The sequence below is a fragment of the Ctenopharyngodon idella genome, chromosome 10 (assembly GCF_019924925.1).
Source record: "Ctenopharyngodon idella isolate HZGC_01 chromosome 10, HZGC01, whole genome shotgun sequence".
In the NCBI taxonomy this organism is placed as follows: Eukaryota; Metazoa; Chordata; class Actinopteri; order Cypriniformes; family Xenocyprididae; genus Ctenopharyngodon; species Ctenopharyngodon idella.
Window position 1 is genome coordinate 31,078,813 of NC_067229.1, and position 21,424 is coordinate 31,100,236.

Here is a 21,424-nt window from a genome sequence, read left to right on the forward strand (position 1 = left end):
TGCAAGTCATAAAGTCAGAATTGAAAGATATAAACTCGCAATTCTGATTTTTTTTCTCAGAATTGCGAGTTTATATCTTGCGATTCTGACTTCATAACACGCAACTGCGGTAATTGTATTGCCTGCTGAGCTTTATGCACCATCGCTTGGCTGAGAGCAGCCTCTGTCATTTTCTCTTACACGCACACTCACAGTGAGAGATCTAAATCAGACTCGGCTTTCTGTCAGACTCGCGCGAGTTAACTTTCGAATACTGAATTGAGCTCTTTCACGTCTTGAACTTAAACAGACAATTTCACACAAAATTATGTCAAAATGTCCGTTTTGGCGAGTATCCTGGTAAACATAGTCGGTTATCTTAAGTGAACGTTAACACAAGAAAATGCATGTGTAACAGTATCAGTATATCTGTGCATTGTGTCTTAAAGTGACAGCAGCCTAATATTCCTGCTGCTGTCTGATTTTAATGTTAATCAAACAATAGACTCACTGCAAAAAAATCACTCACTGCTCTTGACTGAACTTTTGTAACTTTAATAAGGATTAATCTATATTTAATTTCTACAGTGAAAACTATGCAGTGTTATTTTACATTTGATTATTCAATTTCTGTACATAATGTACCTAATCTGTATCTAACTACTGTTAGATCAACCTGAAAAACCTGAAAAGCACAGTTTATTTAATTTGCAACTATTGTGTTTATTCTGTTGTGTTTATTTGTGCTATTGCTTGTAGTTTTATTATTTGTTCTTATTACAGACTGTTACTTGTCTTTAATAGTTTTTAAAAATTATATTTATATTTTATATTATGTAGAATTTTTTCATTTACATTATTCTTATATTCCATGTAAAAAGTCTGGCGAGTAAAATAAAAAAATTACTAGCCAATGGCGACTCGAGCTGCATTGTGTTCGTAGAGGGTTGATGTTTGGCACAATGTTTAAGCTGCTCTTTTCCATACAATGGATTTAGATGATGATTTGATTTATACTGCCAAGATGTGCCAAACTCTAAAAATTACTTTTGTTTCTCATCAAAAAGCTCAAAACGTAGTACATGCTGGCTGTAACACCAGGCTCATGCGTTCAATTTCCAGAAAATGCATGCACAGATAAAATATATATATAAATATCTTTGACAAATCCATGTATATCACGGATGAAAAAATATGGGTTTAAAACAACATAAATGTGAAACATTTCATTTTGGGTTGTATGGTTCATTTAAAGGGTTAGTTCACCCAAAAATGAAAATTCTGTCATTTATTACTCACCCTCATGCCGTTCCACACCCGTAAGACCTTGGTTCATCTTCAGAACACAAATTAAGTTATTTTTGATTAAATCCGATGGCTCAGTGAGGCCTCTATAGACAGTAATGTCACTGAAAAAAAAAAAAATAACGAATAATTTTGTTTTTTTGGCACACAAAAAGTATTCTCGTCACTTTAGAATATTAAGATTGAACAACTGAACTCACATGAACTGTTTTAAATATGTTTTGAGTACCTTTATTGATCTTGAGAAGTTCAGTGACATTACTGTCTATAGAGGCCTCACTGAGCCATCGGATTTAATCAAAAATAACTTAATTTGTGTTCCGAAGATGAATGAAGGTCTTACGGGTGTGGAACGACAGGGTGAGTGATAAATGACAGCATTTTCATTTTTGGGTGAACTAACCCTTTAATACAATAATGCTTGTGCTCTGCGTACAAATGTTTTAAAATCTCACATATAAAATTGTCACAGTATATAGAAACATATATGGGTGTGTTTGTACATGTCTGCGTGACGTGTACATGAAACAAAATCACTGTTTTGTAATATGCATGCAAATTTCCCCCCCCCCAAAAAGCCATTAAGAGCCCTGGCTCTGCAACCATAAATGCCTGAGCAGTTTTATTACTTTTCACAGTGTTGAATTATAACGGTGTGTATTCATGAGCCAGTTGTGCTCTGTAATATTTAGGGCCCACAAGTCTCTGAGGGACATCAATCATGGGAATGCTTTACCAGAAATATGTGCCTTTCTAAAGAGACCAGCCGGGGTCCTACCCATTAGAAATACATGCACATCATTGCCATATTTGATACGAAATATAGGTATTTCATTCTTTTAACTAATAAACTTTATTTGTAGCAGCAATTTTTTTAACGATACATGATTGTTAGCTGCAGTTGAACCACGAATCACTTGTTTTCCAGTGTGTTTAACACTTGTATTGTCAGTGCACGACGTATAGGACAGAAACGTGTGATTAGTGCACGTGAGCAGCACTGATGCACTATAGAGGATGTGCACTACCTTTTTCTGTGACAACTAACTCTACCTGAGACGACTGCCGAGTGTCACGTATCCATCCTTCACCACTGACCCCTGAGTTTTCACTGAGCTGGATTACAGTATAGATATTATGAGATTAACTCAGAAGCTTTTTTCTTTTAGATTAAATTAATGAGACAACAGCTGATTTAATTTAAATAGTATTTTTAAATTAAATTAATTTGAAACAACTGCTGATTTAATTTAATTTTCATGGTTTTAATTTAATTTAATTATTTTATTTAAAATGGTAGAGCATATATACTGTAACTTAGCTCAGAGACAATTCTAAGGTATTATCATTTTAACATTATAAAAAAATAATTGTCATATCTGAATTTAGTGTGCAAAAAAGTTTAAGTAGAAGGAATAGGATCTACAGTTCCGCATATTTTATTTAAAATGTTAAATAGAGTTAAAATAGGTTTCAGCTTATTAAAATAAGAAGCTACCAGTGACCCTTGTGTTTTTCTCTAAGCTAAGTTACAGTATAGAAGTTTAAGATTAAACAATTTTGAGACAACCAGTGGCTTTTATATTGTATTTTATTCTATATATTTTGAATTTAAATCACTGGACACACAGAGTTAAATTGGGTTACCGTTAACTTAATAATACAACAGCTGTCATATTTTCCTGACAGCGTTCAATTACACAAATGCAAACTCTGAAAGCATGCGGGTCTTTCTTCAAAGAAACTTGAAAGCTAAAAGCAACCTACAACTGAGGATTTACTTAGCAAAGTGGCCTCTTAGGACCCACTTTGATATCATAAATTAACCATTGCATTAATTTGTAATTGGGCTGAACCTCTCTACCTAATTCTCTAATGAGATTGAGCGATTTCTTTTCTTAGCGACAAGATATATGTTCCCATTCTCTACATTACACAGATTAAATATTGAGCCATGCTCCATTAGTTATATTGAGCTCTTCTGAAACCAGTAACCAACCCCTGCTGCCTAGTAGACAGACGGATAGCACGAAGGCAGACGACCTTTTGTCCATGCCCTTGTCAAGGTGACGCAAGGCAAAATGTCAGCAGGAGCACAAAGCACCAAGCCCCCTGTATGGACACGTGTTTAATAGATTATTTTGTTGTCTCTGTGTTTTAACAGAGTTCAGGTCTAGTAAGGCAACAGTGAGTGCTGCTGCTTCAGAAAGAGCCATCGACCTTGTGCTGCGCTGATCAGTTTAGGCCATTTTTTTTTTTATTGCGGTTTTCATTAATCCACATGCTCTGCCAGAGTCATCCTTGCATCCATCATTCGGCTGAGCGCTGTATCTCATAGGACTTAATGCAACTGTATTAGAGGAGACCGGGGGTGATGGAGCTACTACTACAAATCTACCTGTAGTCTTCTTTCATACAAGAATATAAATGTGTCAAAAGTAAATCTAACATTAATAGACTTGATAAGAAAAATTATATAAATACTGAATATTGATGAGTCTTCAACTAAATTCTTGTATAGTGTATATTTAAATTATTTAATTATACATTTTATAATTTCATTACTAGTGATACAATTCCCATAATAAAATCTTGTAGCTTCCAGCAAAAGTTTAAACATGTCATATTAACTTTTAACCCAAATATATATGTAATATACAGTCAAACCAAGATTTATTCAGACACCTTGAACATTTCATTCATTAATATAGTTTATTCACTATAGTTTAAAAAAAAAAGGTAATAAAATATGACAAGATCACAGAGTTAAAGGGTTAGTTCACCCAAAAATGAAAATAATGTAATTTATTACTCACCCTCATGCCATTCCACACCCGTAAGACCTTCGTTAAACTGTGTCAGAAAAAATCAAAGTGTCTGAATAATTTTTGGTTCCAAATTTTTATTAATTTTACTGGTAGTCCACTGTATGAAGAATTTTTGGGTATAACATGTCACAGTTTACTTTATTTTGCTATCCTCACTTACATAAATGAACTATAGTGTCCTACACCCACTAGTAAAAAAATATCAAAAAATATCAAAAATATCTGATTAATTTTTGGTTTGACTGTATATTATAGATATATTAAAGATATAATCTATATCAGTATTCATGTATTTGTTCTGTAATTACTTAAAGGGGGGATTCAAAGAACATTACAATGAGAAATTACAATAAAAGTTATTTAAAAATAATCAAGGCATGTTTTTCAGTGTGTGTATATATATATATATATATATATATATATATATATATATATAATATAAAACCAGCTTGAACTGGTTCATGTAAATGAATCAAACTTAAAGACTCTAATGCTGTTTTTACTACATAAACATAACATTATTAAAAATGCAAAATAAAATATATTATTATTGTTAAGTTTAAATTCTAAGGTATTGAAAAACTTTATAAAAAATGTTTTCACCAGTTTTTATACCTTAAAATAATTGTCAGACAGAAACATTTTTCAAAATCCCTACAACATACCAGTCCATTTTACTAAAATTCTTCGTCATGCTTTAACAGAAGGGACTAAATCTACAATTGTCTGTTTTTTGCTCAATTATTATTTTTATGATTATTTTTTTAAAAAGCTTTGAGGCATGAAGGATTTTTTTTCTGTGCGAATGAATCAAGATTTTTAGTGATGATTTCTAAAGCAAGCATTACTATTTAAAAAACTAAACTAAAATAATTGTCATTGAAGAAATTTAGTTTCAAAAGCCCTATAAAAATACCAATCCATTTTACTAAAATTCCTCATAATTATTTAACAGAAAGGAATAAATGTACAATTGTTCATTTTTTACTCAATTATTATTTTTATGATTATTTTTCTATATTTTGCACTTCTGCTTTGTCTTGGTTGAGTTGGTTGCCGCAGTCATGCTCTCGGACTTGTTGAGGTTATCTGGTCGACCCTTAGCTGTTGTAACCAGGCCATTACATGTGCACCTTCCCCTCTGTTGTCAAATTCAGCATTTTTCCATAACTACTTACTCAACCACTCGGTTGGAATATTGGATGCTTGAAGGTGAAGCACCCTTGAGTATTGTATTGCAGGTCATCCATTACCATAATTGGTTTTACCTACCAAGTAGGTTTCCTTACATAACCCATTTTAAATGTTTAATTGCTCCGTTTTGAAGCTAGTAAGTTAAAAGCGGTGTCTTCGTGTCATGTTTTGCCCATATAAACAAAATTAAAGCTTCACGCTTATCATCCTTAGTGCAGGCTATGTGGTTTGTTGGTTGTTGTTGTTGTTGCTAAGCTTTGAGTAAGATAGCGTCTGTCACCGTTCGGAAAGGCAGCTTGTGTTTCGCTGTCTAAGTTACACTCGCACGGAAAGTCGAACAACAGCCTAAACTAACAGACAGGCTGGTTAATGTTACAGCATCTCTGGCAATTGTCAGGCCTTTTAAGACAGTTGATGTGTCTTATCTGGTCTAAAATCTCCCTTTCTTCTGGCCTTACGATTTCTGTCATGAGTCAGTGTAGATGAGAGTCCAAAACGTGATTAGGCTTGATCATTTTGCCCAGGGCTATTTTTATGTTTGGGAGCATCCCATGTTTTTTATGTTATTTTGATACTTTGGAATTAGAATATGTTGTAGGAGTGTGTGTTTTATGTTTGCATGTGTGTCATATGAATATGAGGGATTAGTGTCGTATTTTGAGGCGGTATGATTCATGTGACTAACATGTGTAGGTGGTACTACAGGGGTCTAAACTGGAGATGTTCATTTTGTCATTAGTCTTTTGGCTAAAAAAACACACACTAAAAGCTTTGAGGCATGAAGGATTTATTTTCTGTGTGAATGATTCAAGATTTTTTAGTGATGATTGCTAAAGCAAGAGTTACTATTACCATTAATTATTATTGCTCATACTAAGGCTGGGAAAAAGAGTTCAGTGTTTTTCAATCTCAAAAATTTTCAGGCTTTTTTTTTTTTTGATATTCAATATGTCAGTATATATGTTGGCTATAAAATGTTTTTTATTCTATCAGGTAAAGCATCATTTCAACCTGTAGCCAAGTACATTTAATGTAAAAAAGTAAAATACAGTAAAAATAAAAAAATATGAAGAATTATATATAATCATTTTTTATTTAGGCCCTTTATACACTAATATGACAATACAAAAAAACATTTGGGCATTTTCATACATTAAAATACTTCAGTAAATATATAATAGATAAATATTGCTGTTTATTTTATGCATTCTCATAGAGTGTAAAGGTCATTTTGAGTTATGAATCAATTCACTGAACAGTTTGAACTGATCCATGGAAATGAATAAAACTAGCCAAACTCTAATGTTTTTGTTATACAAAACATAAAAGTAAAAAAAAAAAAAAAAATCACTTGCAATATTCACAGTGTCACTTAATTTTATATTTGCAGCAAAATTACTGTTAAAACAAATGCATAAATACTTCAAATCATGCAATTTTTGGAAGAGAGGAAAGCTAGCTAGAATCAGCAACCAAGAAACCACACAGAATGCCCTACCTAGCAACCAGCCAGAACATCCTAGCATAGCAATGTGCCAATAACTACTCAGATGTTATAAACAACAGCATAGCAATGCACTGGCAGTCACTTCAACACCCTTTTGTATGGTCAAGCACCACTCAGATTTACTTAATGTTTTAATGTATTATCACTGAATAAATGATCTGGGTTATTAACCTCATTTGCCTCCAGAAGTGGAGCTGTTTTTCTTAATGAGGAATTTAGAGATTAGGAAATCAGTCTAAATCAAGGTTATTTGGCAGGTTGTCAGTTTATATTATAAAATTTTCATTTATCTTTTGCCAGGTTTTATTTGATTTATTCAAACATCACCCATATGATCCAGATACTGTGGATCCAGTAAACCAGGTTGAGTAAATAACTGACCATAAATGTGATTAAACTGTCCGAACGTTAAGGTTTTATACGTGTGCTACTATACGTGAGGGGAAAACCACAGGACAGTACTGAAGCAAGCTCTCAACGCCTCAAGCAAGAGTCATATTAAAGTATAATTCAGTTACGCACCGCATAAACCCATTACTCGTGAAATAGCCTGGTGCTGTGAGGAGGCAGGAAACCCGTTTGCACATATTGGATCAGGGGTTCATCATTTGCGCCTTTTCTCATATCAGATAGCCACAGTCTCGTTGGATAAAGTCTGTCAGCCGAAGCCTTTGAATTGTGCTGACTGCACCACTCTGGTGAAATATCTCTCGCTGATGTTGGCTGTCGGGTACCTTGAGATGATTGAATGCACAGGAAGAAACCGCAGATGATCGGCACAGAACATCAGGGAGGGCAGGTATCTGACGATTGAGCGCAACAGACCACTTCTGGAAGTAAAATCCCACTCATTATCTCAAAATTGAAGTAGATTTTTAACAATAACATATAAATCTTTCAAGCCTCAAGACAGACCTACTATATCAAGATCAGTGTGATTTCAACTTCATTTTTTGAAGAATTCCTAATGAAGATCTACACTCCCCATAATGCTGAAAAGAACTCAACCAATTAAGGCACCCGCACACTACAAGATAATCTGGCCGATTTTGGGCCCAATTCCACCCATTCTGACAATCCTAGGTAAAGTACACATTATCTTATCAGATTTTCCTGTGGTGTGAGGCAGGGCTGCCAACTCTCACACATTCAGAGCTAGACTCACTCAATTGCTCACTCAAATATCCTCACGCAGTAAAAATTAGGGCTGCCCCCTAATAGTCGCCTAACCATTAGTCGACGAGAAGAGGCTTGGTCGACCAACATTTTATCAGTCGCTTAGTCGCAGGGAAAAAATCCACAGGCAGACAGCTAACATGGAGGCGCTGATACTATCACTTGCACTTAAAATACTCCGTCATTTTTGGTCATACAGATAAGAATAATACATCTTTTGAGTCTGTAAAGGGTCTACTTTTATTTGTGTGCATTCACAATAACAACAAAACGTTGTGATTTTGTAAAATAATGAAAGCAAACAGGGTGCGCTTTCTGCCATCTCTCTCTGTGAACTTAAGTGCACCGAAAAAGAGAAAAGAACCGAAACTCCATGTAAACTTGCCTCACAGACATGAAAAATATATCTGTAGAAAGTGAAATGTCTACTTTTAAATAAACCAATTGAAATGGAAAACAAATATTCTCAGGTTATGTAATCCGTATGAAACGTGCATATAGGTGCGTGCACTACTGCGGAGATGAAGAGTCAGCATCATTGACTTCATCATTGCAGCCAAAAATACAGAAAACACTAGTTTATCAATTAATAATTAAAATGTTAAAGCAGTCTCCTTTCTGTTTTTCCCTGACACATTCATAATCATTACTTCTGCCGGAGCGCTATGGCAAGCTTTATGCGTGTTTGAGCACTGATTAGGCTATGTAGGCATTAAAGGGTCATTATTATGATTTATATGGTTTATTAATAAATGTGCGATTAGTCAACTAATCGCTTAAAATGAACGACTACTAGTCGACCAGAAAAATCTTTAGTTGAGGGCAGCCCTCAGCCCTGATGTAAAAATACATCAAGATTCAAAGAGGACTCACTGACAACGCGCTGACAGACAAGACAGAGCAGGTTATTTTTTATATTAAACAAAGTGTCAGCTTTCTAATTCTGTCAATTTTATTATGAAATTCAAACAATAAATGTGGTTTTGGCTCTCTTTAATCTGGCTTGACAGGCACTTGAACCGATCATCTCTTCCTCTTTACTACTAGTTACAACATGAAATAAACATGAATGAACATCAGAAGGTATGTTGAAAGATACAGTACAACTTACTGAAATGTATCATGTCTCATGTAATCGCTCAATCAGTGTTTCAACCACGGAAAGACGTCAGCTTTTAAACAGTATGTCACGTAACGTTATATTGTTGTATTGTTGATTAAAATGCTAAATTTGGTATTACATTGGGGGTGGAAATGAATAGGCTTGGACTTGGTGCTAGTAACCCATTGCACAGGGCAATGGTAACACCAGAATAAAAATATTCATGATTCTAATGCTGAAAAACAGATTTATTTTAGATGAATATGTTTGCACTGTCACTGACTAGATATATATTTAAAATAATGTAGGCCACTTTTTACTGGTAACATAAGACATTTGGCATTATCAGGACCCACAAATATTCCCCCATTGCATTATTGTACATTATATTCAACATTATATATAGTGGTTTAATATGGTACTGACACTAAAGCTCTGTAAACTTGAATTTTTTTCTCACACAGTAATTTTCATTTTGGGTGAATTATGCACAACGCATATTGTCACTATCCACGATACAATATTGTTGCATTTTTGTATTGCGATATATTGTGACACAATATATTCGTACACCCCTAGTTGTCAATAATCCAAATGAAATTCTGTTCATTTACCAAATGTTTGACAGTCAAAATACACTTCTTGTGATCTTGTTCTTGTGTCACCCCACTCCAATAATTCTCACTCTAAGCTGAGCTCAAAAGTTGGCAGTCCTGTGTGAGGTGTGGTAAGAGTGATTCAAATCCTGTTGTGTGGGGGGATCCCCGAGGACAAAGGCACACACACTCTGTAGATTTATCAAAACAATACCCAATCAGAAAGTGAGCTGATGGAAGAAGGAAGCATAACGCAACATCATCCAAACCTTTTTTTTTTTCTTTTTTTCCTGTGAATTTTCTGTTAAACGTAGTCCAAACACTATTATCGCCATTTCTTCTTGCCTGTCATGCGACATGTTTGTTTACTCTAAAGTCACGTTTGACCATCAGAGATTTTGCAAGATTTCTTGTGTTCACAGTTGGGACTCTGGTTGTTTGTGAATGGCATATGTTAGTGTGTGGTGTGGCTGTCTTGCTTACATCGCGATTCGCGACACTCCACACACTGTAGGAACAAAACTGTTAAATCTTTTTTTTTTTTTTTTTTATCGTCATGATTGTGGTCTCTCACATTTTGAAAATCTGATACGATTTTAAAAAGCTTTTAGAGTTCACCAGCCTTTAGATTAGTTTCTGACTGCTCATTCCCATGAAGCATTGCAAATTATGTAAAAGTTTCCATACACTCCCAACACAAATGTTTGGTGCGATAAACTTTTTAATTTGAATTGAATGGTAGTTAATGCGTCTGTTCCATCCAGCATGAATATTAGCATGCTGTCAAGTGAGTTCTAATCTCTGTTTTCCATTTTCCTTCTTTTCCATTACACTGTGACTAAAACTGAGTTGTGCTTTTGGTCATGTGGTCTGGAGACACTGCTGTTACATAAAACTAGGACTTGGTGGCATTTACAAACAAAGTATTTTCCTAAGCGATAGTGAATAGCAGAGGAAGAATCCGGCTCTCTTGTCTCTGTACTCTTGTATTTGGTATTATATGATAAACACCATAGTGAATACTAAAATCTGAATGGCAGTTTGAAAACATGAAAATACTGTGTGACTTTGTTTTTTCTCCATGTTAAGCTGGTGTCAGAAATGGAAAGTTAGTGTGAACAGGCCTTCAAACTTTGAACATATTTGTATATATCTGAATATTTTGCAATAAACTTCAAATATATTGTTTTAGCCTAGAGTAAAAAAATCAGTAACTACAAGTGAATAGTGTTATTTTTTTACCCTTGTTTTTGATTCATTACAGTGCTTCCCACAGGTTTGAAATATACTTGCGGTGGTACCCAGGTGAAAAATCCTCCTATTACCCATGGCACAAAAATGGTCTACTACATGGGACAAACAACAAATAAAGTGTGATTTTTTTTTTTTTTTTTTTTTTTTTTAACAATATTTTTATTTATTGAAATTCATTTTAATTACATAGGTTACTATTACATTACTAATATTATGCATTATTATGCATTGTAAATACTTGTGGATCCAAGGCTGCTAAAAAAGTGAAGAGTAACATTTGTGCTATTGAGAAGCAAATCAAATCCATACTGGGCAGAAATATTTATGGGATTGGGGAGAAGGGGAAGGAGAGCAATTTTCTATGTAGCAAGAGTAGAAAAAAGCAGTGTGGCTGAGAGCCGCTGGTCAAGTGGAGAAAATCCTGGCTGTATCTGGTACATGAAAGAAGCCGTTGAGCAATGCACCTTGGCAGAAGCTGACAGGCCGAGGTTGAAAATACAGTCATGTGGGAAAAATGAGGTTCACTGAATAAATCCTCACTGCTAAAGTAAAATTAGCTTGAGGTGCAAAAATATTTACGATATTTTGACTTATTTTCATAGAATAATTTTTTTAGTTTACATTTATTACATAAATATTACTTAAAAATTAAAATCTTTAATTAAGTTTCTTACCTTGTACTGTTTTATTCTTTAAATTTATTTATTTTTCATTTCTGGAGGAACATGAAATTGATTTCCTTCTTGCTTCTGCAGCTTTACTGTAAAATTTTGTTTTCTCCAAATAGCTATTCATGGTGGACAACGCCGCAGATGACTGGAGGATAGCCATGACCTACGAACGCATCTTCTTCATCTGCCTGGAGATCTTGGTGTGCGCCATACACCCGATCCCGGGCAACTACACCTTCACGTGGACAGCACGGCTAGCCTTTTCTTACACCCCTTCCAAGACGGATGCCGACGTGGATATCATCCTGTCCATTCCCATGTTTCTTCGTCTGTACCTCATTGCTCGTGTCATGCTGCTGCATAGCAAACTTTTTACCGATGCTTCATCACGCAGTATCGGTGCCCTCAACAAGATAAACTTCAACACACGCTTTGTCATGAAGACCCTTATGACTATCTGTCCCGGCACAGTGCTGCTGGTGTTCACCATTTCTCTATGGATCATCGCCGCCTGGACTGTGAGGGCGTGCGAAAGGTGGCCCACTTTGTTGCTCTGACAGTAGTAAATGGAAGTCAATATTCGTGGGAAGATTTTTATAAGATCTTGAAGTCAGACTTTAAATTGTATGAAAATAATTAGATTATATACAGTACTGTGCAAAAGTCTTAGTATTTTCACACAAAAAAGTTGGTTTTAAGCCAGTTATTTATATCTTTTGCCATAGTGTGTCAGTAGGAAATATCAGTTTAGTTTCCTTTTGCCATTAATTGTAATAATCCAGTGTGTGTATATATATATATATATATATATATATGTATATATATATATATATATATGTATATATATATATATAATATATATATATATATGTATATATATAATTATTATTATGAATTCATGTTGTGAATTACATAGGTGGCCTTTTTTTTAGAAAATGACACTGAATTTATATATACACATACACACAATTACATTTTTTTCATTATATACAGTTGTACAGAAGTAGTAATTCACAGTTACTAGGTCACTAGTTTTAAGTATCAAAATGTATCATTTCAGAAGAAAAAAAAAACTACTGTGCCTTTCTCTCAACCTGTTAAACCCTATGGAGTATCAAATCTCTCACGTCGCAGACCTGTGTGCTGCGTAACCTTTTAAACAGCAGTTAAATAGGTTTGGAAACTGAGTCAGTTGTGTCCCAACTCAGCTAGATCCCTCAATTAGCCAATTAAGTATTAGCTTACAGCAACAACAGCATGTCCAATTCTCTATAGTGGAGTGAGCACTACTTACATGTATAATGTGAGACAAATTAGCACAATTTTCATGGCTGATTGATTAACTTACAATTAAGTCAGTCAATTTATATTGTAGTTGTTTTTTTTAATATGTCATTTTACATTTACTAGATACCATGACAACATGGATGTAACCAGCAATTTCCTTGGAGCCATGTGGTTGATCTCAATAACTTTTCTAACGATTGGATATGGAGATATGGTTCCTAATACATACTGTGGGAAGGGGGTCTGTCTCCTAACCGGCATCATGGTAAATGCCATATCTTTGTGTAACATACATTTGTTTTTGACAGAATGCTTAAGGCTTGTGTTTGTTTTGTCAGGGTGCCGGATGCACTGCTTTGGTAGTCGCTGTGGTTGCAAAAAAACTGGAATTAACCAAAGCCGAAAAACATGTACATAACTTTATGATGGACACCCAGCTGACAAAAAGGGTAAGTCTGAAATCCAGAATTTTAGCCTTGTGGCATCTTATGTCACAGTTTATTCTTAATCCCTGCAAACCTGTGAAAATAATATCCAGCTTATGCAAAGTGGAAAATAAGATGCATTTATTAAATATAAACAAAATGTGTGAATTAATCTAATGTGACACTCTTCTTACAGAACAGTATTTTGATACAAAAAAATAAACAAAATTCAGTAGCTGATTTATAAGCTTTTTGAGAAAATCATCAGTAATAATGGTTGGCCTGACAGAACTGTGAGAAATAGGTTGGACATGTCAAGAAATAGGCTAAATATTCAGGGTTTCATTCTTCAAACATGGCTTACTTGGTTAGCCAGATAAGCTTCTTAACATAAACTAGGTATAAACCAAAGTTTTGGACCAAATTTAAAGGGATAGTTCACCCAAAAATGAAAGTTTTGTCATCATTTACTCACCCTTATGTCGTTCCAAACCTGTATGAGTTTGGAAGATATTTTGAAGAATGTTTGTAACCAGACAGTTAACTGTAGCTACTGACTTCCACAGTAGGAAAACTACTGGAACTAATGGAAGTCAGTGGCTGTCGTCAACTGTCTGGTTACCAACATACTTCAAAATATCTTCTTTTGTGTTCAGCAGAAGAAAGAAACTCATACAGGTTTGGAACGACATAAGGGTGAGTAAATGATGACAGAACTTTAATTTTTGGGTGAACTATCCCTTTAAAGATTAGTCAATTACAATCTTACCAATAGAGGACAACAGTGACCGTCCACTTTTTGAGCCGCCTTGCTTCGGGAAGTATTTTTCCCATAGGGATTTAAAAAAATAAATAAATAAATAAAATTGGTAAAAAGTTATAAAAGTTATGAGCCATGAAGCAACCCAACCAGCAATGAGGTGCTTCAAACTTTGATTTAAAGCAAAAAAGACAAAGGAACAAGATTTTGTAATTAACAGCTTTAATGAGGGAAAGGACTACAATCCCATGAAGCATTGCAAATATAGGGAAATATAGAGAAACTGACTTGTCATTTGCAGTGCCTCATGGGAGTGGGTGGACGCTAAAGAGTTCTTTACAAGTTCTTTAAAGAGAATTTCTTCATCGCGATTCTCTGATTTGTGGAGGTTTTTGCAGAATCATGGATAATGTAGTTTTTCACATTGAACACAATTATTGAAAAAAAAAAAAAAGCCAAAAGAATATACCATTGATTAAAAACTTCGCAGATCACAGTATATCTGTCTTTTTAATTTATAAGACAATTTATAAGTTATCGTTAAAAATCAGTTCCTTATGGGAAGAAAAATGAATGGGATTTTTACTTCTGGAATCTGACAGTTGCACTCTACAGTGTTACCAAAAGGATTGTTTTCAAACAGGTTTCCTAAGCAGTTTCTTATCTGCTATATGTTGGTCAAGCTGATGTCCTCGGTGAACTTTTATGGTGCTTTTTTGACATTTTTGCAGCTCCTGTCCCTGAGCCCCTGTCCCATTCACTTTTGTTGCATCAAAAAGAGTAGCTAGTTGGCTAAATCACGTTGTTTGATTGCTAGTAAGCTAACTATTCAAGTAGAAATCCCATGTTTACACTATCCTAAAACATATTATGCAAACCAAGTAAGCCACGTTTAAACATTGGGGCCCAGGACGCCTCAGCAGAACCAAGTGCTGAATGATACAATGCTAACTCTCCCACAGGTGAAAAACACAGCTGCTAATGTTCTCAGGGAGACGTGGCTCATTTATAAAAACACCAAGCTGGTGAGAAAGATGGACCACGCCAAAGTCAGGAAACATCAACGCAAGTTCCTTCAAGCCATTCACCAGTAAGTCAGACCTCTGGAGACCCTTGAGGACTTCTTGCGCCCTTTGTGTGTGTGTCTGTTTTTCAGTGCGAGTTAAACGGTTTCAGCTCTGAATTGTTTGACACCTGTAGCCCAGTGTAGGAGCCGCTGATGATGGATTCATTTTTGTCATGTTTGAATGGGTAAATCCGTTTGTACCATATTTGTTTTGCTGATCTGAGATATTTAGTATCGCTCGTTGTATTGATGCTCTGTTCTTCCATTATAGAGTTAATTCAGCCCTCAGTAAGGCACTAGTGAGGACACTTGCTTTTCTCCCATCAGTCTCACTCTTGGTATTTATGAGCCATCTAAAAGAGGACGTAAGTGCCCTGTAAATGTCACACTCATCCAGTGACTGATTATTTGGGATACCCAGAAGGGAAAATATAAACCCACCTCATTTCAGCTGAAACCTTCTGGGTTTGTCGTTTCTTCACTATGTTTTATTTTCAGCCACTCCCAGAGATACTGGTTTGAAATCGTGGCCTTTAATGTTAGGTTATAAAGGACTTTACCATGAGTCTTTACCACAGCAACTCTCTTTTCTCAGAAATACAATGTGAAACATTAAAGGAAACATTACAAATCTTGTATTGTAAGCCTCCACCAAACAGCTGAGATGCCCATTAATAGTAAAAGAGACTTCATCATTCTGAACTGACTTTTACCATTTACATTTACATATAATTTCCTCCACCTAACACTTTTTTAATCTACTATCTTTGTCTTTTAATGAGAGTAGGTTATGTTAAACTTCTAAACTAAATAAAATAGTCTTTTATGTATGTAAAGCATATCAGTGTATCAAAATAATGAGTCAAAATAGTAGAAATGCATGATACATCAGAACCATTCACAATACCATTTAAAAGTTTGAGTGTTTTTGATCACAAAGGCTGCATTTATTTGGTCAAAATACAGTAAATACAGCAATATTATGAAACATTATTACCCTTTAAATAACAGTTTTCTATTTTAATATATATATTTATTTAAAAAATGTAATTTATTCCTGTGATCAAAGCTGAATTTTCAGCATCATTACTCCAGTCTTCAGTGTCACATGATCCTTCAGAAATCATTCTAATATGCTGATTTGCTGCTTTTGTGGAAACTGTGACGTAAAACTTTTTTTCAGGATTATTTAATGAATAGAATGTTCAAAAGAACAGTACTATTTGAAATAGCAGTCTTTTGTAACGTCATAAGTCTTTATTGTCACTTACTTGCTGAATAAAAATTATTATTATTATTAGTAGTAGTAGTAGTAGTAGTAGTAGTAGTATTATTAATATTTTTAATCTTACTGACCCCAAAGTTTTAAAAGGTTATCAGCTTTTATTGGAGATAGTTTTAAATTTAGTGAAAAATCCTTACTCTAAAGGTAATCTTTAAAAACACTAATAATTTAATAATGCTGTTAAATGTAACCTTTAGCAAATCTCAAAATAAATATTTATGTTTTTTTATGTTGTACATTATAATGTTGTGATGCCTAAATTGTATAAAACGATTTATATTAACTTTTAGTGTTTTGTTTAATTTATATAGTCAAAATAGCGTGTATAATCTAATATCAGCCATGTATGAGCTATCAACCATGATTATCACCTTCGCTCTATTAAACAGAATTTCAGTATCTCATGCTTACAATTGTTTTTACTAATGCCGTTTGCAAAATGTTTGCTGGTAGAAGTTTAGTACAAAATCTTTGCGAAAGTATATTTTAATTCAAAAAGTGCTCTAACAAAACGTTTAAAAAGGTTAAAATGATCAGGAGACACTCTTCAACAAGACCTAAGGAAATACTGTAATTGAACTGAGCTGAATTTAGGTGTATATCTCAAAGCAACAATATCAAAGCAGTGAAATGGCTTTGAAGTCCATAACTAACGCTGTAATTGTGGGCCGTGTAAGCTTATATTGAATAAGGAGCATCTCTAAAGCAACTGGAAACCATGACGAATGTGGAGAGCACATCCTATCGTCCTTTACTCCTGTTTCACTATTCATGAAGGTGTCAAGGGACGAGTTTCACCGCCTTTCATTTTAGGCTTCTGTCAGACTCTCTCTTCCTTTCTCTCTTTTCTCTCCTCATTTAAACTTTATTCATCACTCTGTCCCACTTTTCATCTGCTCTATGACATTAGTGTTGTGACCAGTTTAACGCTAGCTATAAAGTAAACATTAAATCATTTTTCAGCGATAAGATTTATTTGTTTCCTGTTAAGCTTTGAAATGTATGGTCGCAGTTTTGAGCTTGAGGGGACACGTTTCACGCATTTAGATGAGATTATTGAATCCCTTCTGTTTATTTTGTCTCGCATTGGTCTTTATAATTAGCTAAATCAACCATGCCCATGAAGACAAATATTCATTATTGAAAGATGTTCTTTATGCATAATTAGCTTAATCGGAAAAATGAAAAACATTGATAAAAATTTGCACCAACATTTGCAGAAAACATTCATCTCATTTGTAGTTTCTTATTCCCTTCATTTGTTCTGCCTTTGTTTCATCAGTGTTTACTAAGACAAACCAGTAAGCGACCACCCTAACTTTGTAGCAACAATGCAGAACACCTTAGCAACATCCCACCTTCTACTCAGCAGCGTACTAGTGACCATTCAGAACACTCTAGCAACCACCAAATAGAACCTATCAACCACACAGGACCACTCAGAAATCACCTAGAACACCCTAGCAATCAATCAAACTGCAAACACGCCTCCTAGCAACCACTTAGTAATGTCCTCTTAAACTCATAGCAACCACCTAGAATTTAATGGCAATCACATTGCAACTTCATACTCACCAGAACGGACCTAGAAATGTCCTAGAAAGCTTTCCGATTCACTAGCAACCACATGGAACACCCTGGCAACCACCAGGTAGGCCCTTGCTACCACACAGAACGACCCAGCAACCACCTAGAATGGGGCCAGATCTAGGCATGGGCAGGGGTGGGCTGAGCCCACCAAATGTCTGTCTTGCCCACCCAGTCAGAATTTAGGCACAGATAGTGTTCTGTTTTTTACTATTCATGCATTGATTAAAAAGCATACGGCTGTGTGTGCAGAAGTTCGATTAAGGGCTGTAGAATGTGCGTGATATGCTCACGAGGCGCTTCAATCTGTATCACAAATAAGGCTGGGCAATAAAATGATAACGATAATTATCGCGATAAAATTTTTGTCGATAAATTGTTAACTTGAGTTAGATTCATTTTCGATATAATGTTTATGCACCAAAAGCAGAACTACTCATTTGAACTGCGCCACATGGACCGTTTATCTGACCATTTATAAGATTTGATATTTATCGTGATAATCATCAATATAGACTAATATAAAAAAATTTATAGTGATAATTTTTTGGCCATACCGCCCAGCCCTAATCACAAGCGAAAATAGGCTGAAATATTTGCAAGGTGCGAATTACGGGGAGTTTAATGTATCTTCAAGAATATATATCTTCATATTTACTTGTAAATATGCATGAAATGGACCGAAATGGGTGGAGCAAGAACATAATGTATTGCCTTTTTTACACTAGTGCGTTTTCGTTTTAACAGCGTTTTAAAATGAAACGATCCTCGTCCATACTGGCGTTTCCACTGTGTTTCAGAAACGATCTCCGTCCACACTACACGACCGAAAATGCATATCACATAACCATTTATGCACACTGGGCATGCGCGTACAAGTGTAAACAGTTGCCAGTTGCTCTAATAATAGCTTGCATCTTGCGTATGTAGGCAGCTGCAGTATTATGAAATGCAGAGTTTAACTGCACAATGGTAGCTAAAAAGGACAGCAAAGCATGCAGTTCCGTCTCCATGTTATTGTTTACACGGTTGTCAAGGTTAGTCTGTTACAGAGCCTTTGAGAGACACGGCTCTGGTCTGTTATTGTCGTGTTCCAGCGGCGTAATGTGGACAGCCACGCCTTCGTTTTCAAACATCTTCTTTTTGGTCCGTTTACACTGAAACACAACCCCAAGGTTTACAAACTAAATCGGAGACTGGAGCATTCCAAAAGTCTCAGTTTTCGAGGGTCAAAAACTCCGGAGTTGTGTAGACTCCAGGCGTAACCATAGCAAAAGTTATGCGTTTTAAAACAAAAACGCACTAGTGTAAACAGGGCCTAAGTGTTTAAAATACATATGTATAGTTCAGTTGAACCCTTCCCCTCTTTGGTTTGCTGTTGATGCATGTTAAACTGAATGTTAAACTCTGCTTAAATAACAACACTGAAATAAGAATGCACTTTTTATCTTTCAATCAGTTAGGGCCTTGTCACACAGAACGCGTTTTTGTTGTTAAAAACCCGAGACGTGGTGAGTCGAAGATCTAGAGACGCATTTTTTTTATCTATCTATCTATCTATCTATCTGAATTTCCAAGATACCATCCATTATAGCAACCCCTAGAACTAGCAACCACCAGGTAGACCATAGCAACCGTGTGGAACAACCATGCAACCACAGAAACCCCTAGCAACCACCCAGAACCCCTAACAACCTAGCAACCACACAGAACCCCTAGCAACCACCGTTTAGACCTTAGCAAACCTTAGACCTTAGACTTGGAAACAGAATGATTCATCAACATATTCAGAACAACTCGGATCACTCTTGCATCATGGTAGTGAAAATTTTCTTCAGAAAAATTAAAAATCAGTTTTTCTTCGATAACTCAATCACCTTGGTTCATTATGTAAAGTTGCTAATGATAGAAACAATGTATTCAAACTTCTGATTTGTCTGCTCTGTTTCACTCTTGCCACAAGATGGAATTAGATGCCGTCGGGCTGTGGCTTGCGTGATACATCACAACTAATAACGCTGAGGGAAACTTGAAACACACAATGTCCTGGCTCTTTTTATAGGTGCATGCATAGCTGAAAGAAGACAGTCTGTGATTGCTTGGAGCAGAGATGTAGGGAATACAGGCAAGTGGCTAATGTTCAGTCAGGGCACATAAACCACAGGCTACTGCTCACACATGATGACACCACAGATTAATGGTCAAATTGCTCCCGGCTCTTGCAAAACCATTAATGTGTGCTCTTGTGTTTTTATGGTTGTATATGTGTTCACATGCCTTCATTTAGACTATATGTGAGCATCAATACGGCCGGTCAGGTGTGCGCACGCCAGTTTTAACAGACATTTGTGGTTTTCTGTCTTCTTCTTTAATTCACTTTCCCTGTTTCTGTTCAATGTCCTTTATGTTTTAAGAGCACCTGGCCTAGTTCCAAACCCATAAAGACAGGAAACTGCCGTCGCAGACCAAATGTAAAACTTCCCAGTTGGCTCCGTCTTCCCTAATGGCTCCGACGTGTGTCCTTTAACACGGAAATCATGCCGTTTTGCATAATGAGGACGACTAGGATCGATTTCCACTTAATGAAGCCGTTCTTATCATGCATTAGTTCTAGGATAGCAAGTCTAGTATAGCGCTGAAATTATCTTCAGGCCATCTTCAGGCCAAGGTACGCTTTAGATGTCCTACACATGCTGAGACCACACAGGAAATAAGGAACACATCATGCTTTTGGAGGTCTGTTTGTCCTTTGCTGTGGAAACAGGTGTCAGACTGCGATAAGCAAATGCGCTGTTGACAGGGCGATGATGATGGGGAGTCACGATGAAGGTTACGAGTGGTGGCTTTGGGGACGAGGAAAGAACGTCCATGGTATGCGCGTGTGGAGCGTGAGGAGAGGGGCAGGCGGTTGCGTGGGTGGTGCCAGCTGTGTAACTTAAGCCTGTTTGTGCGGCATCCCATGCACCACCTGCTGTGCCACCAAGCCCCTGCTTTAATCGTCAATGGGGTCTGTAGGATCAGCACACTTGGGCCAGGGAGTCGTTAGCTAAATGAGCGGCACAAGACTGGCACACAGTGCATCTGCCGCGTTAATGAAGGTCAGACACAATCTGACACGCTCCAGTAATAAGCTGCTGGTTTTTCAGGTGTTTAAGTTTTAAGCTTTAAAATGTGACTTTGAAAGTTTTTTTAAAGTGTGATGGTTTACTTTATGGTGTAAGATAAAGGTTGAGTGTCCAAAGAGTACAGACATTATGGATTTGTGGTGCTTTCAAAACCAGTATGTCATCATCTGCCTCAACCAATGCTGTGAGTTTGGGGCGGAGCTACTTGTGTTGAAAAGTAAGGGGCCAATCAGAACGAGTTTTTGTGTTTAAAAACATGCAGGGCAGTGAAATGGGA

General features: G+C 35.9%; 1 protein-coding gene across 3 annotated transcripts in view; it reads left to right on the top strand.

Moving 5' to 3' along the window:
• Window positions 1-21,424, top strand: part of kcnn2 (potassium calcium-activated channel subfamily N member 2) — a 39,818-nt gene that overhangs the window by 6,667 nt on the left and 11,727 nt on the right. For all 3 annotated transcript variants that reach the window (XM_051911004.1, XM_051911005.1, XM_051911003.1), the window contains exons 3-6: window positions 11,729-12,147; window positions 13,023-13,164; window positions 13,238-13,348; window positions 15,047-15,174. In XM_051911004.1, coding sequence (XP_051766964.1) covers window positions 11,729-12,147; window positions 13,023-13,164; window positions 13,238-13,348; window positions 15,047-15,174 — 800 coding nt within the window. The remainder of the gene's footprint in view (window positions 1-11,728; window positions 12,148-13,022; window positions 13,165-13,237; window positions 13,349-15,046; window positions 15,175-21,424) is intronic.